The following is a 17,738-nucleotide window of genomic DNA, read 5'->3' as shown; positions in this document are numbered from 1 at the left end:
AAATGGCAAGACAAACAAAAAGTCTGGTTGGCTTTGTATTAGAACATTACCCCACTGTGATTTTCATGCAGGAATGGATGTGGCCTACATGATTGACAGGGCAAGCCCATGTGACGTTGCATGGAAAGCATGGCTGAGTGACAATCCATGCAGATTACCCACTGACATGGTGAAAATTCATTGTTGCACACAAGATGACCATGAAGTAATTTACAGTGGCACACTTTGCAAATGTAATTCCTAATCTACAGTTGGTATGAAACACGGCTTTGTATTGGAACATTACTCCACTAAGGTTTACACAGAGGAAAAGAATCTGTGGAGGATGAAAAACACTATTTGCAAGCAACTGCAATAGTGAATTACTTCAAGAAATGCCAAAACCCAAACCATAAACCCTGCACCCCCCCATCTTTCTTTACTATAATTTTGTGCAGTAATTGCATTAGCAGGGGGGCAAGCCCCCCCTGCACCCCCCACCTTTCTGTAAACATATTTCTGGAGATAAAGCAACAAACAATAATTTGTGGAAGTGGGACAGTAAATACATTAAATAAATGCAGTAAGAAAGACCTCTCAGAAAGGTCGCCACCCACACCTTTACAGAACTGTAATTTTAAGTCTGTGTAATAGTTTGTATTCATGCAGCATATTATGTGTTCGCACCCCTCACCCTTTAAAGAATTGTAATTTTAAGTGTAATAGTGTACTGTTTTTTATAAATCCAGCATTTTCTGTGTTTGTTTGAATAGATAATCGAATATATCAAAGCTTTTGATCACTGGAAATTGGACTGCTGTCGTGTCACAATCCTGGTACCAGGAAATAAGGGTGAAAAGGGTTTTATTGAAATAATTGCAATACTTTGTATATTAATTTTGCCTTTTTTAATTTCTCCAAGTCTTTTGGGTTTCTAATACCATGATGGGAATGGACCCCATTCCTAAGTCAAAGAATGATTAAAGTTCATGAAATTAGTATTGTTTCACTCCTTGATGTTAGCCAAAAGTGCTCTTCACAGCACCCGCAATGTGACCAGTAACGACTCCTTCTGCAATTCATATGGTGTTATATGAATTGGTAACATATCTAAAATAAGACTGTAAATTCTTTTTTATAAGACCAGTTGCTCCTACTACTATTGGAACTATCTGGGCATCTTTCTTCTACATGGCTCTCGTTTCTGTCTGCAGATTAATTAATTAATTAATTAATTAATTAATTAATTAAGTATTTTATTACTTTGTGTCTCTCTGTACGCAAGACACTGTAGTCACTAGGAGTGGCGATTTCAGTGATCAATGCTACTTTTATCTTCTTTTCTTGGACCACTATATCCGGTTTTCTAGCATCTGTCTTTTGGACTGTTGGTATTGGGTGATTTTTAATTTAATTTAATTAATTTAAATTTGTTGACCGGGAGTGTCCGACTGGATGTAGGTCCATTTTCAGCGGAGGCCCGGGGAGAAAAGCTCCACAGTAAAATAAACAGACAGTAGTTACATTGGATTACATAGCGATTAACAATTTAACATAACAATTACTTACAACATATTTACAGATGAATTGCATAGTACATCAGGAGACAACTAGAATCTTTATCTGTGAAGTACATAGCAGACATTAACAAATGTTACAATGAGAAGTTCCTGCTGTATAATAAGTACTAGGCTTATGAGCATCTGAGCTTGCTATAATCAAGGTAGTTAGTGGAGTGGAAAGAAGGGTAGTGGTTGGATGGGGTGGATGATATGAGTGGGAGTTGCAAGGGCATAGCCAGCATGTTTTTAGGTGCGCTTTTAGTAAAGTTTTGAAGTGGGTGCATGATTGTATGTAGGTAATTGTGGGTGGGAGTGAGTTCCATAATTTGGCTATGGCGCAAGAGAATAGCGCTTCACCAGCAGAGTTATTGGCTTTAATGATCTGCAAGTGATTTTTGTTGCTGGATCTTAGTGGTCTGGTGGTGCGATAGGGTTGGAGTAGATTCTGGAGGGATGGGACATTTAGTGGATGGTTTACTAGTTTGTGGGTGAGTGAGAGTTGATACCATTGAAGGAGGTGAGGGAGTTCAAGCCAGCCCAGTTCAGCAAGTGAGAGACAGTGGTGACTACGGTAGGATGCCCCTGTGGCGAATTTGGTGATTTTGTTGTAGCAGGTCTCTAGCTTGTTTAGATCACATTGCCTTAGGTTGGTATATATTGGAGAGGCATAAAGTAGGGTGGAGATAAGGTGGGAATTTGCTACTGAAATCTTTGCTGCTTTGGTGAGAAATTGCTTATTTCTGTATAACGCTCCTAAGTTTTTGTGGACTTTTTTATGGTCATGGATATGTGAATGTCAAATTTTAGTTTATTGTCTATTTCCACTCCTAGCAATTTGGTGTGTTCAGTTGGATATATAGTGGTGTTGTCTTTTGCTGTGATGTTAAAGTGAGAGTTGTTTTGAGTATGTTTGGTGAGTTGGAAGATGAGTAGTTTAGCTTTGTTTGGGTTGAGTATTAATTGGGCATCGGATAACCATGTTTCAACAGAGGAAAAGGCTTCCTGTGTGACTTTTTGCAGTTTTGGTAGGGACTGGGCTGAGCAGATGATGGTCGAGTCATCTGCGTATTGTATGAGTGTGCCATGTTTGGTGGCAGAGGCTAGATTATTGGTGTAAACAGAGAAGAGTAGGGGTCCAAGGATGGATCCTTGGGGAACCCCTATGGAGACAGGTAGTTGGGGAGATATGTCATTCTGCCAAACAATGGATTGTTGGCGGTCAGACAGGTAACTCTGAAACCAGTTTGTGACTGATTGTGAGAAGGATAGGTTATTGAGGACAGAGATAAGTTGTTTGTGTGGGACCATGTCAAATGCTTTAGATAGGTCTAGGAAAGTAGCAGAGGAGAGATAGCCATTGTTTTTATGCTGAAGGATAGTGTTAGTAAAGGAGAGTAAGGTAGTGGTGGTGCTATGGTTTGGTCAGAAACCATGCTGAGTACTGAAAAGGAGGTTGTTAGTAAGGAGGTAGTCTGAGATCTGAGAGTGTATGCATCTCTCTAGTATTTTGGAGAGAGAATAGCTATGGGGAGGTAATTGGTTAGTTCTGGAGGGTCCGCCTTTGTGGATGGGAATTATATGTGATACTTTCCACAGTGTGGGAACGTAACTTTCTGACAGAGATCGGTTAATCAAGATGGACACTGGGTAGGCCAGAGCATCAGCTGCGATTTGTAGGTATTCACTTGGGAGGTTGTCTGCTGCTAATTTGGTGGGTTTAAGTTTTGAGTTTTTTTATGTTGGAGGTAGGTACAGGAGAAAAAGAGAAGGCAGTGTGGAGATTACTAGCTGAAGGTGTGGGTTGGAGGGGAGGGGGGTTGTGTTGTTTAGCTAGTGATAGTATGGTTTGGGTGAAGTGCGTGTTGAATGAGGTAGCAATATTTTCTGAGGAGTGAGGGATGTTAGGAGGAGGGGTACTGACTTTACCTGGGTGGAGGATGGAGTTTATGGCGGACCAGGATTGTTTGGGGCTGTGTTGTGAGGAGTCTAGGGCAGACTGGTAGTATTGGAATTTGTCCTGTTTTATTAGCTTTTTGACTCTATTGCGTAGTTCTAGGAATTTCTGTCTAGCTGAGGGGTTTTTGGTTTTGCGCCAGTGCTCCCAGGCTTTATCCCTGTTCATTTCTGACTTAGTGGTTTTCTGTAGCCATGGGGAGGGTTGTGCTTTGGTTCTGGAAAATCTTATGGGGCATGGTAATTAAGGATGTTCAGTAAGGTGGTATTAAAAAATTCAACTGCGTCATCTAGACTGAGGTACTTTAGAGGATGCCAATTACATTCTTTGAGGGATGAGATGAATGTGAGTGGGTTAAAGTTTAGTTTTTTACGTATTTGACGGTAGATGACAGGTTTAGCTTGGTATAGGTATTTTTTGAGTAGGAATGTTGGGGAGTGATCAGACTATCTGATAAGCAGCCTGTTATATATGACTGGGGGCTCTTACTGACTAGTATCCAATCCAAGGTAGTGTGCTTGCTGGAGTTTTTATTTATCCTGGTTGTTGACTGGACTAGTTGGGTGAAGCCATGAAGGTGTACATGATGGGTTGGATTGTTGCCAGAACAGGATTGCCAGTCAATAATGAAATCACCTAAGATGATAGTTTCTTGTGGGGAGATGGTGGGTAGACCAGCTGAGGAGGTTTTCTAGTGGAGGGATGTTTTGGCCAGGTGGGAAGTAGCATCCAATTATGTTGATGGTTTTGTTTTGGTTAATTTTGAGGTTGGCATATATTATTTCTTCATTGCCTATTTGTGGAGCTGATGAATTTAAGATCTGGATGGTTAGATGCTGTTTAAATATTATAGCTACACCACCTCCGTTTTTGTTTAGCCGGTCTACTCTTAGTATGCCGTAACCTGTAGGGAGTATTTGCTCACTGGTAATGTGATCCTATGTGATGTAAACGTCATCATTTTCTATGACTCTCTGTGGCTCATGTTTTCAGTGTTTTTCAGCCACTTCAATACCATAATGTCTGCACAATCTCCAGTGTAACAATCTCGCCACATTATTATGCCTTTCAGTATACAGTCCCTCTGCCATTAGAGAGTCGCAACCAGCAATAAGGTGTATGACTGTTTCCAGTTCAGTTCCACAAAACCTACATATGTCTGTTTCTTTCACACATTCAATGGACTTAGTAAACAAGCGTGTACGTAACCCACTGTCTTGAGCTGCCAATATTAATCTTTCATTTCTTGATGTAAATTCACCTCTCCTTAACCATTCCTGCGTTTGTTCTTGATCAACATGAGGCTCTTCCAGAAGTTTTCTATACTTGCAACTATATTTGTTTTTTCCATGTTTCTTGCCTTGTGAAAAGGGTTTTATTGAAATAAGTGCAATACTTTGTAAATTCATTCTGACATACAAGGCCATGTCCAACCCGGAATTAATGGACATGCTCCACCTCAAAAAATCCAAATCCACCAAAACCACTAGAGCAAGCGACTTAAACCTTAGCACGGATATAAATAGGACGTGCTGGAGGGATAGATTTATCACTCAGAGACTCCCTATGCTGTGGAATAAAATCCCGGTCCATGTGAGGCAGAGCACCTCGCTGACTCTGTTCAAGAGAAATCTAGACCTGTGGATGGGAGATTGTAGGTTTACCCCGGGAATCATCTCTGTGTCACTGCTGGACAGAGGCACAACAAACTAATGGGCACAGTATTTTTTCATATAAGGGGTGGCGTAAGCCACAAAAATTTGGGCTAGGCTTATAAATGCCTTAGGGCAGATAGGTAGGCTAAGATGATGGTCTTCAGATGTTTATTCAAAGCACTTTAAATGTTTTGCTCAAAGTAGTGGGCGGGGTTTGGGCAGTCCTTGCTACTGCGCATCTGGTGGGGTAATGTTAATACAAAACCGTCTGGGCAAATAATATTATTTAAAAATGTATGCATTTTTTTTTTTTAATAAAAGCATTGTAAAACATGCCTTTAGTTTGGATCAAAAATTTCACAGAAAAACACTACATAACTGCTTATCTTTGTAAGTTGTTTGGCATAATAGTCTTTAGCTTAGCCCCTACAACCATAACCTAAAACTTTCTCAGTCCATGAGTTTTTCGCTCTTGTGAAAAAAAAAATGCCAAATGTGGGGAAGTCCTGAATTACCCATATCCAATTATAGATTATTGCTAAAATAGTAACAGAAGTAAAGTAACTGCTTTTCAGCCTCACTGTTGCAGACAGAAGGTAGGCAACTATATTTTATTCTCAATGCTTAATGACATATTAACTTAATATGTAACATTTCAAATGAAATAGTGAAGCCCACTCTTTATGCAGAAGAGTCTAACTGTACTTCATTTACTTAGAACGTCAGCCCATACCTTATCGAAGTACAGAATGTTTAGTCTCTCATGTAGTTTTAAGAATGCATAACTATCCTGACATTTAGTGGAACTATGTTTTCTAATGGAGTCAGAGGTATGAAATCAAACCTTTGGATTGTACCTCACTACGAGAAACGTTCCTTTTGAGTTGTTCACATTGGAAGTCTCTAGTACACATTCATTACACTTTTTTTACAAATACCGAATAATATTAAACATATTATGCATGCATTATTGAATGTACCTCAAATGCAAATTCAATGACTGTATTCTCTTTTACAATTGTATAAGTATCTTAGTAATCTATTGTTTGTACCTTGTCTGTTCGTTTGCTTTTAGAGCTTTTTCGATTGTATGTACCTAGTCTGTATGTCTGTTTTTTGGAGCTTTTCTCCCCAGGACTCCATTGAAAACGGGTTCTTTTAGGCCCAATGGACTATCCTGGTAAACCAACTGCAAATAAATAAATAAATATTAACTCATCAAAAGGAATATTTTAAGAATGAAGAAACTGTTAATAACTATGCCTGCACTTTAAAACGTAGACGTAAACGTTCAACAACCAATTCTCCTCCAGGCAAAACAGTGCCATCAACTTTAGCTGAAATAATGCGACACGTATCATAAGATGTCGACGACACATAAATACACTAGCAGATTTATTTACAGTCTCTATTCAGTACTCGTTAAAAATAGTGACATAGCAGCGTAAAATGCATCTGTAAGTTATGCTCAGCCGACCCGTCTTCACTTTATTAACACTATCCTAGCTTTTGCTTCAGAATTAATTATGGAATAAAGTGAAGTGGATGCTTTATAAAAACACACTTGTTTGCTTCTTACGGCTTGCATCTAACGGCCTCAGGCCTAGTTCCTAAAACTTTCCATAGCAGAATGACCTAGGCGCCCTTGACCTTTACGTAGGACATGAAAACAAGCAACCAGCATGCCAGGAATCTACAAAGGGGCGAGGCTTTATCTTCTTAAATACCCTCACAGAGCTATCTTTGCCCGAGCTGTGAGGAAATAGTTCCGCGTGATACAACAGTTCATATATTTTTTTTAAAGTCTTGCGCTCATACCTCTCAACTGTCCATGATTTTGACTCAAAATTTAGTTCTGTCCCTTTTAATCCTTCTTAACACCAGTCCCTTTTGGACAAAAGGTGGTGAATTATACTTAATAAATAATGACAATAGTTAAGAACGGAATACTTATTTTACATCAGGAAATATATATTAATTCGCATTCTCTAGTTCCGTTAATGTCTCAAGTTATTAGAACTAATATTTTAAAAGTGTCCCTGATTTTTTCTGGATTTGTTCCGGATTCTGTTGGGATTTGTTCCTGATTCTGTTGAGATTTGTTCCTGATTGGTTAGAGCTATGCTTCCGCTTATGCAGTCTTGCAGAGCCCCTGTCAATATGGTACTGAATTTTTAGGTTTAATTTGTGTTATATGCAAAAAGACCGGTTTTACTTTGGCCCTGTCCAATGAATATAAACTTCCGGTTGTCTAATGTTTGTTTCTTGTGTCCTAAGAAATTAGGGTTTCAATCCACCCCTGCCCAAGAAATGGCAACGATTGGGTCAGAGTAGTATGTTGGCCCAACCCCTACTGTAACCTCATAGGCTATTTTGACTGTCGATCCAATCGACTGTCTGTCAAGGTTGGTCAAGTGCCGGCACTGCCTTTTTCTCGGCTGGTTGTCTTACTTTTGATCTGAAGGTGAATTTCTTCTTCTGTGGTGTCTGTAGACGGATAGATAGTAACAGTTTCGGACATCATGGCCAGTGTCTTTGGTAATGTTCCACTTGCTACTCCCGTTGCTGTCTTCAAACTAGTTGCAGATTTCCAGAAAGATGAGGATCCACGCAAAGTAAACCTCAGTGCCGGAGGTGAGAATGGCTGCAAAACTGCTTGTCTGTTGCAGTAAGACAGTATCAGGGACTCGGAATATTGCAGGGTAACTGGTCTCAGAGTCCTACGATGAAGCTTCTCTAACGTATGGTTTAAGTAATACTTATTTAAGCAAGTAATCGTTTTACAAGTGATCTCCCATTCATTCATTCATGCATACTTGAATTTGCAGACTGAGGATGGTAATAAAAAGCAATGGTATTGAGGAAAATGTGAGTACCAATTGACAACTAGCAGGGAAGGCACTTCTTCAGAGAGTTGTATTATAGTACTTCTTAGACTTCGTAGTTAGCCTTCTTCAAAACACAAAAAGAAGATAAGCTTCTTTTAAGTATCAAAACACAAAAGGAAGACAACTTACTTTTATTAAATATCAAAATGACGTTGTACCTGTCTATAAAGCAAAGGTCATGCAAAGCGGTGTGTTATGAATACCAACTAATTTGCTGACAGCCATTCTTGACAGTTACCCTTTTTTGCACATAGCCTGATCCTGTCATAGACACAAACCTTAACAGCAATTAGCATTTAAAAAAAAAAAAAAAAAATATATATATATATATATATATATATATATATATATATATATATATATATATATATATATATGCACCTAGCTGGGCATCCAAACCAAACTGCCCTTACTATTTAAGGAGCAGTGCTGTAGTACAAAGGAATGCTTGTTTCTTTGCAGAGGTCTGTACAGGCAGGAAAGTTCAGCTGATTACTATCCTTCAAAACAAGGCTTGTATTAATTTGGTATCGTAGTCTCGTGAGACCAGTCACTGCATTTTCAGGTACTGGAACAGCTACTGCAACTAAATTTAAATAATTGCTTCAGTGTCAAATGAATTGGCATGTATGTTGTTGCTATAGATGTTTAGTGTACGTTTTGCATATTGTCTAAAACTGTTCCTAAAGCCTGCTGTCTTTATATTTTTCTTCTGATATGCTATTGCAATTCTGCTGTTCACCATTACATGCTGTCATTTTCTGTTTTTTGTTCTGCCCTTCCTTTCTCCACTATTTTTCTGGTTCCAGCTTATGTCTTTCTTGTGTCCATTTTACTGAGATAACTGTTTGCTAGCTCATGTAAATAACAGTAAAGTATTTGTAATAAACTTCATTTTTTTAGCTAGGTTCATTTATTGTTACAGCTTTTGCAACGCCACATAAATACAACTATCGCTATAAAAATACTGCATACAGTAATACTGCTGCAGTGGTTTTCCATCTGTCTGTTATTATTACTTGCCTGTGAACACTCAATTTATTGATTGTCTTCTACTGTTTCATGCAGAAATGATGTGATTGTAGGAGCTACTATGGTATAATTAAACTGTACATTCATATTTACTGATTGGTCCCTGTAGAGGTTTACTTTCTGCGCTACACCTGGAAATGGTCATATTTGGTCAGTGGGAAATTACAAAAACAGTACAAGGAAACACTTTTTCTTGATTTTTCAGCCTTGTTCATAGGTAGGTACTAGGCTATCAGCCCAAGGGCCTACGTAAGCCTAGCCAACAAGATTCCCTGGCTTTCGCCACCCAAGAAAGTTATTTTCCTGTGCCACTGTCGAGCAGAGACACATAAGTGATCCCTGGGGTGTATTTCCCATTTCCCATCCACTCATCAAGATTTTTCTTGAAGAGTGCTAATGAAGAACTTTGCTTGACATAGATGGGTAGCCTGTTCCAAAGTATGTGTTTAACATGTGCCCTTTCCCCATTATACTTTTAAATGGCTCAGTTTTAATAGTCTCCTTACAACATTTAGTAGTTGAAATTAAACTGTTGTGAACCCCCACCCCTTTTTTGAAGAAATATCAGTGCTTATTCTAATTATGGGACACTGTTCCTTTTCAGGAGTGACCCAAGAGCAGTGTTTGGTTAGGTGACTTGATCAAGCTCACACAGGAGGCAAATATGGGCTGAGGGAATCAAACCTTATGTCACAAGGACTACAGCTCACAACCTTAACCTGTGCCCCAACTGATCAGTTGTATTTCTCTTTTAACAACATTGCCAGATATTTAGATTAAGTAACTTACAGTTCACACTAACAGCTAATTAATATTTTAAAATATAATTTTCCTACGCTTTTTAGCATTTACAGTCCATTTTTAGTACTGTAAAAGTTTACTAGTGAGAGTTCATTCTGAAGGGTATGGATATCATTGAGTACTTAACAATAGCCCCCAGTTTGCAGTCTGCAAACTTTGATAGCCAGTGGTCTTGCATTTCTGCTTGGAGATTGGAGAAGTAAATGCTGAAAAGGAGCAGTCCCAGCACTGAGTCCTGAGGGATACTACTGGTCACTTTCTTACTTTCTGATGAGCCCCCTGTGTCATGCACTTAGCAGTTTCTGTCTTTAAGCCAGTTTGCTAACCATGTTTCCACATAAGGGTCAGTTTTTAAAACATTTAACTTCTCTATGATGACAGCATGGGGAATGGTGTTGAAGGCCTTTGGCAGATCAAGTTGTGTGGTGCGTACTACATTGCCAGTGTCTATGGCCTCCATAACCAGTTCAAACAAGTTTACCAGTTTCTATAGACAGGATCTTCCCTTCACAAAACCAAAATATGTGGGTCAAGTGTAATAAGATTAATAATATCTTATTTTTTGAGATCATTTATATATTGTTTCATGGTTTGGGTCACTTGTAAGGCTGCTGTTGTGGAGAGGCATTGTCACTGCAGTACACCACCCATCAGAGCAAAACCAGTAAGTAAACTTGGGTTAAACTGTTTAAGGGGTGTGTTTGCAAGGGCATTTTTAACATTTAATTATGCAACCAGGTCTGTTGTCAGGTCTCATGAAAGTAGTACTTTTGGTCTTGCTTAGCACTTTCAGTAAATTATCTTTATGGATAATTGGAGTCATTAAGATATTTCAGGGTTTTGGACAGAAATCGCAAGAGTGAAACTGGCACTGAATGTGGCTGCAAGGACGTTGGCAATGTCTGTTGGGCTGGAGTAGGAGGAGTCCATATGACTAAGTTCTGAGGAGTGTAGGGTAGTCTTTCCTAGTTTAATAATGTAGCGAGCAAATGACCTATAATTATTTTTGTCTTCAGTGGCCAGCCTAAGTTTATGGACATCATCAGTTGACCTGATAATGTTCTTGTGTTTATTTTTTCTTTTTGTAGTGTTATTGATATTGATATTATCCGTGAAAAGAACAGTTTTGGGTCTACTGAATAGTTTTCAAAGTTTCTTTATTTTTTGTGATATATTGCAAAAGACATTCAGGGTGGCTTATGTTTGAATTTCCAGAGCTGCTTGGTTCCGGTAGGGACTGCTAGCTCTATGCAGTTTTTCTTAATGGGTATATAACTCCTTAGTGAAGCCTGCTATTGAATCAAGGTCAGCAAAAATGCAGTCATAAGTGAATTTTGATATTTCTTCGTGGAGTAGGTTGAGGTTGGTACATTTATAGTCCTTCATTTCAGTAGGGCTTGCTGAAGGGACTGACTTCAGTAACAGCCATATTTGTAATAATCTGGTCAAGAATGCTGCACTGTGTAGTAGGTTTGTTTACTGATTGCACCAAAGACTTTTTATTTAAGCCTAGAAATTTTTGCACATGTTCTGCATTAGAGATATAGCAGCCCCAGTGTATTGAATGGTAATTAGTCATCCCAGGGAGGGGAGTTTTTGCTAACAGAGAAATCATTTAGAACACTGTGGAATCTTACATGCTCACCGAGGTACAAAGAATGTGTTCTTTAATAAGATATTAGTTGCTAATTAATCCTATCTGGAGTGATTTGTAGTTCAGCGAGTTTAGTTTGTGGGTCCATTGGGATCTATCTGCAGGTAATGCATTCCTTTATTAATATGAAGCCTCCACAGTTGGCATTCGGTCGAAAGGCATCAAAAGAGCAAACCTCAATATGGGAGGAGTGCTGTCTTTTCAGTTAAACAAGTCTCAGTAGTTAGGCAGACATGGATGTTTCCAAATGCAGGAGTGCTTCTAGATTAGGCAGTTCATTGATTAGATTTGTGGCATTGAGGCAAAGCAACTTAATGAGATCCAATTTTAGGACTGATAAGTTAGTTATGCTGGAATATCCATCAACTGGACTCTGTCTAAAAATGCACTGGGAGGCAGTAAAGGATTTAGCCAGTATGCAGAAGCCTTGAAACAGAAGGTGCAGACCATCCTTAGTAAATCACAAGCCTGAATGACCATGTCAAGCGTTTTGTCTCATGGTACCACATACTGGACCCCTTGGAATGACACCAGCTATTTAATCAATTATTGGAACCAGTTATCCTTTCTTTGTATTTAGGTATAATTTTTGATGAAGGAAGAATTCCACTCTGGACTATTGTCTTACTTGTGTTTGTAACATGCATGGAATGTTCTGATAGCTCTCTACATGTCCCTCAGGGTTTTGCATCTCAAGCCATTCATTCCTGCATATAGGACTGTAATGTCATAGTCCTCCTTTTGTAGGGAGGAAAATTCACTTTTGTAGGGAGGGAAATTCACTTTGGAAAAAAAAAACAACGTGCTTAAGAGTAGGATTTCCTTTTTATTTGATAGAATGATACCATGCATTTATTTCTTACAGTGAGCCAAGCACCCATGCACTCCCTATTTGGGGAGTATTTTCCCCTCACTCCCTCGCTTATGTATATTGATGACTTTACAGCCAGCATCCAGATAAACGTAATTTTAAACCCACGTTTTCTTCAGCTTTCCAACAGGAGGTATTACCTTCCATTACCCCTGTCACATCTTAAACTAACTTATATCTCCTTTTAGAAACCTTCATTTTCTCCCCTATTATCTGTAAGGGGTCGTGTTGCCTTCATTAACTGTTACAATAATTGAACACTGTGATGGAGTGTTAAGGAAGCATTAAACCCATCACAGAGAAAAACAATTTAAATTGTCTGATTGTAAGTAGTCAGCATGACATCTTGTAGCTTTGTGTGTGTTTGTGTTTTTTATGTGCATGCATGTATGTTGCCCAAGTGTAAAAGTTACACAGAGTATGCCATATAAAGTAACAAAAATATACATGCAAGACAGAATAAGAAATAAAGCAATTTAAAAGTTATGCAGTATACTACCGTTGAGCTTCTGACAATGGTTTATATCTGTACCACATAAAACTGGATTGATGTAACAAGTTGCAACTGTTTGTCTTGGTTGGGGAAAAGTAGACAAAATACCAATGTCATGAATTTTGGCGTTTCATTTTGAATAAATGAAATGTCAAGATATTATGTTGTTGCAATGTAATATTTAGTAAAATGTGGGATACAGTATAATTTTTTTAAAAGCAGTTTTGAATTATTACAATTAAATAAACTGACCAAAATGCCTTTGTTTGTTTTTTCAGTTAAACTGTCCAGAGAAATGAACTGTATATTTGTGTTACTTTGTTGGAAATTTGAATATATTTGTTTCTCAACCTGGAATTTTGTATACATTTTGCTCATGAGTCATGACAACTTAATTTGAGTTATGATTTTGAGCGTGCTGAATTCTTTCATGATGCATTGAGACTCTGCAGGGATTTCTCAGTTTAAGTGAATATCTGCAACGGGTATAAAATATAGATCAGTATGGGAGCAAGTATTGACCCTTGTGGAACTTCTGTAGTTAACCTTTTGTTGTACTGTAGTTGATTTAGACGTTTCTATTCCCTCCCATTTAGCTGGTAATGTATCCATTTCAAAACTGTCCCAGCTTTTATAATTTCAGTAAAATTTTACTAGACATTTTTGAATAAGGAAGTGATGCATTTACAAATAGACTCAAATCTATAGCCTAGATCACATTGTTGTAGAAATTGCAACATTTGTAATAAAAGATCTACAAACTGAGAAAAAATGAAGAACTGAGCAGGTGAGCACTCCCAAAAGCCAATTTATTAATCAACAATAATGTAAGCAAAGCACAAACTAAGCTTTCGGTGAGCCCAGTGTCTCACCTTCATCAGACAACATTTACAAGCCAACTAACGTGTTTTATATACTGAATTCTTAATTAATTAATTACATTCAATTGTGCAAAGACACTTTAAATTGTGTGTAAACAAATCTTGTTTTTAAACAAATCTTGTTTTTAAAATACTAGGACCATCCTATTAAAACAACTTTAAACAATTCACCAAAAAACATTCTAGTTTTTTATGTTAAATAAAAACTTATAAAAATCAATTATAAAAATCAAATATAAAAAGTTCTTAGAAGAAACATTTTATATTTAGAATACTTCATATTTAGCAAACTTTATGTTTATCTTATTCAATTGTCCCACATTACTTTAAATTCTAAAACAACACTTACATATAGTATATTGTATTTGCAATATATGTGTAATGTACATAAACTGATAAAACTACAACAGTTGCCCATCATAGTCTATCAAGGAAATAATATACTCAAATGAGTTAATTAAAAATATCTTAAAATTTAGTGTAAGTAAACATAACAGATAGATGCCTTACACTCATCATATGTTATGTAAACCTTGTACCCACTTACTACTACAATGATTTCACCTTCAAAAGGAATATATATATATATATATATATATATATATATATATATATATATATATGCGCAACACCTAAAACACTCATCTTTTGTTAGATAATAATTTCAAAACAGGAGCAATACAGACATACTCGTTTAAGCCTGGGTTAACATATGCCCATGTGCGTAATTGCCAGTAAAGTTAATTTACTTCTAAATAAACCTGCCAAGGACCACTAAAGTTGTCAACAGATGTTTTTCCCAGGACTGTAAACATAAAACAGTGCCCTGGACAGGCGTTAATATGCCTGGCAAGGGCATTGTTAACATCTTGTTTGGCTATAGCGTACGTGTGTTCGTAGATGCGCTGTCTTAATTTTCTTTTCGTTTTTCCTATATAGAATGCAGCACATTGTTAGCATATAGCCACATAAACAACACCCATAGACTCACAGCCAAACTTCCCCATTATTTTGTATTCTGTGTCCCTAATTTTAACCTTTAAGTCAGTGAGAATGTGCTTGCATTGATTGCAAGCCCCACATTTCCTCATTCCTACAGACTGTTGGGTTACAGTTCGAGTTTTTAACTCAAGCAAACCTTTTAGGTTTTGCCCTCTTCTAAAAGTAATTTTTGGACATTCTCCTAACCTATTGTTCAATAATGTATCTTCAGTAATGAGTGCCCAACACTTGTTAAGGACCCTCCTGATTTCAAGATGGTCAACTGAATAGGTACAAAAAAATCTCGAACAGGACACAGATAAATTAGTCCTTTCACTGCTCAACATAGATGAAGAACTAATGTCAACTTCTAAATCAGTATTTTCAGTGTACAGAAAAGGTTTATAAAAACCCACATAATAAATAAAAGATCTATTTTTGTATGTAATTGTGATCATGTACATTTAAGTTCCTAGAAGTAGTTTTGGCTAGTAATAGTATCCTTTTTTTCATGTAGCTTTCTATTAGTTTATTTGTTGAACTTAATAACGCGTTTGTAATTTTGGATTTCATTTTCCTCCGCATGACGTCCTGCTAGCCAGTGTATGCATTAACCACACTTAGTTGGCTTATTTATTTACCCATGACATTGAGAGCCAGGCTCACTCCCAGACTGGGCAATACCCCTGGAACACATTTGTTCCCATCCTGAATTGGAGCTTTAGTGGCCCATTTGTTCTTCCCACATGCATAGTCTGGTGTTAGAGAGTGGCTAGTGTGAACTTCATGTGGATCAGCTCTAATCCAATTCTAGAGTGAAAGAAAATTTCCAAAGTGCCATCATTCTAGAGGGATTTCTAAGCCAGTCCTTCACCTTCCACCAAACTGCCCCCTAGCTTATGCATTAGCTGCTTCCTCACACCTCCAAGAACTGCATATGATTTTCCTGTATTTCACCAGTAGGGGGCAGCAGTGCAGTGGGACTAGCCACCTCCCTCCTCTTAGGATGGTGAACCAGTGTCGCATGCTTACTCCCATCCGCCCTGCTTAAACTTTCAGTTCAAGGGCTTCATTTCTCTATGCCAAAGGGTCAAGCCCCGAACTTCATTCATTGAGAAGGGTTTCTGGTGCAGTCCACCTAGTCAGTAAACAAATCGGATAAATAAAAACTTTGCTTTTAAATAATGGAGTTGCATATGCAGGATGTATACAAATGGTACTTGTCCATCAGCTGACTTCAAATAGCGTTGTAGTATTTCATCATTACAGTTGTTTTCTGTGTCGTAACTTTTTTAGTTTTGTTTTTCATATGATTGTCATTCAAGTAGTACATTTTCTTTAATCTGCATAACATCTGACCTCAATATTTCCATTATTGTTTCCATCTAATGTTGCAGTTCTCCACAGATAATTTCCGAAGTCAGTGATTCTTTCACTACTCTTTCCCTTCATTTTTGATTTTAGATGTCATTTTATATTATTCTTCCTAGCCGCGTCCTTTGGTCTCTTTCTATATAGCATGCATAACCTTAATAGGTACTTTATTTAATATTGGTATATTGTTTTAATTATGCTTGAATATCCTAATACAATATATTGTAACTGCTATTCTCAGTTATTTTAGATATTTTACAAGATAGCTGACAAAATTCCACCTTATAATATGGTGCTGTGAACAGAAGTTTGTTCTTCAGTGATTATTTTCCTTTTCATACTGAGAAGTGACCTTGAAGTTGGTTATTATTAGTAGGCGGTACAAGCTGTAGAACCCCCTGAATAGGCACTTGATGCTTTACCCCAGCTAAAATGTGTTTTTTTTTTTTTTTTTTTTTTTTTCTTTGCTGGTTCGGTACTTTCCCATTAAAGCCCTGTCACGTCTTGGCGCTGCTGTGTTTCGGTGCTATTTTATCATTCATGCAGGACTGACAAATGTGATGTGAAAAGCATCATTTTCATTAGATAAGGTTAACTTTTCGTTTTTTTATTTTATTTGGCAGGCAGGCAGTAGTGCAGAGATGAATGTTTTAAACAATCGCAGTTTTTATAATGTGGAGAATGACTCCTTTCATTGGCATGTCAGAGCTGACTGAATAAACCGGGGAGTGTGAGCATTTACAAGACCGATATTTTTTTATTGGTATTGTACTGCAGTATAACTCTGAAGACTTTTTCAGAGCACCTCGTGTAGCTGAGAAATACAACTGCAATGCAAGGTGTAGTTTATAAAGTTTGCAGTTGTTGATTTCACAGCAGTACACATCAGTCCTGAGAAAAGATGGTAAACATCACCCGTTCCAGGCATATCCAGTACTATGAATCTTTTCACCTTCTCTCCTAATGGTATTCCCCTACATTAACCTTCTACAGTGAGGCAGGATTCTCTGTTAAGTATTATACTGAAAAGGTAACTAGCTTCTGGCTGAAAGCATGTGTATAAAAAAATAACCAAAAACTGCCGCAACTGGTAGGGGTTTAATGGTGGACTGCAGCTACTTCTGCAATTACCTAATGGTCCTGTACACCTAACATGACAATAGACACTTCTCAGTCAGTTGTACAGAAGTAGTTGTCAACCACAAACTTGTGTCCAGTACTGAAATGCCAGCGAAATATAGCAGCACGAACTGGTAGGGTTTAATGGAAAAGTACCGCTGGTTCTTATTGAGTTCAGTTAATATTTATTTATTAAAATTTGCGATACAATTTGTTGACTTTAATATTAAAGTAAGCGTGTGTGTGTATTATTTTATTTTATACAGACTCTGGGCCTACTTGAGGCCTTTGAATAGTCTGCCCCCCTTTGATGCCTGATTAAATGCCTGTCGCCTATCCTGTTGTCTGTATTCCTTTTAAAGATGGTATTTGAGAATGGTGACTGGTGCTCTATTAATTATCAGTGCAGTTTATTTTAATACTCTGAATATTGCTTTATTTTATTTTTCTGAGAATTCATGATATATTTAGATGAATATACTTAACGCAAATTC

At 37.6% G+C, this 17,738-nt stretch overlaps 1 protein-coding gene across 1 annotated transcript in view; it reads left to right on the top strand.

Moving 5' to 3' along the window:
• Positions 1 to 7,542: 7,542 nt before the first annotated feature.
• Positions 7,543 to 17,738, top strand: part of GOT1 (glutamic-oxaloacetic transaminase 1) — a gene marked incomplete in the record, with an annotated part of 256,257 nt that continues 246,061 nt past the window's right edge. The window contains 1 exon segment of the mRNA XM_044056832.1: positions 7,543 to 7,784. Coding sequence (XP_043912767.1) covers positions 7,673 to 7,784 — 112 coding nt within the window.

Source organism: Protopterus annectens, chromosome 14.part0, assembly GCF_019279795.1.
Source record: "Protopterus annectens isolate FY-2018-M chromosome 14.part0, PAN1.0, whole genome shotgun sequence".
NCBI lineage: Eukaryota > Metazoa > Chordata > Ceratodontiformes > Protopteridae > Protopterus > Protopterus annectens.
This window is presented reverse-complemented; position numbering and strand designations above follow the sequence as displayed.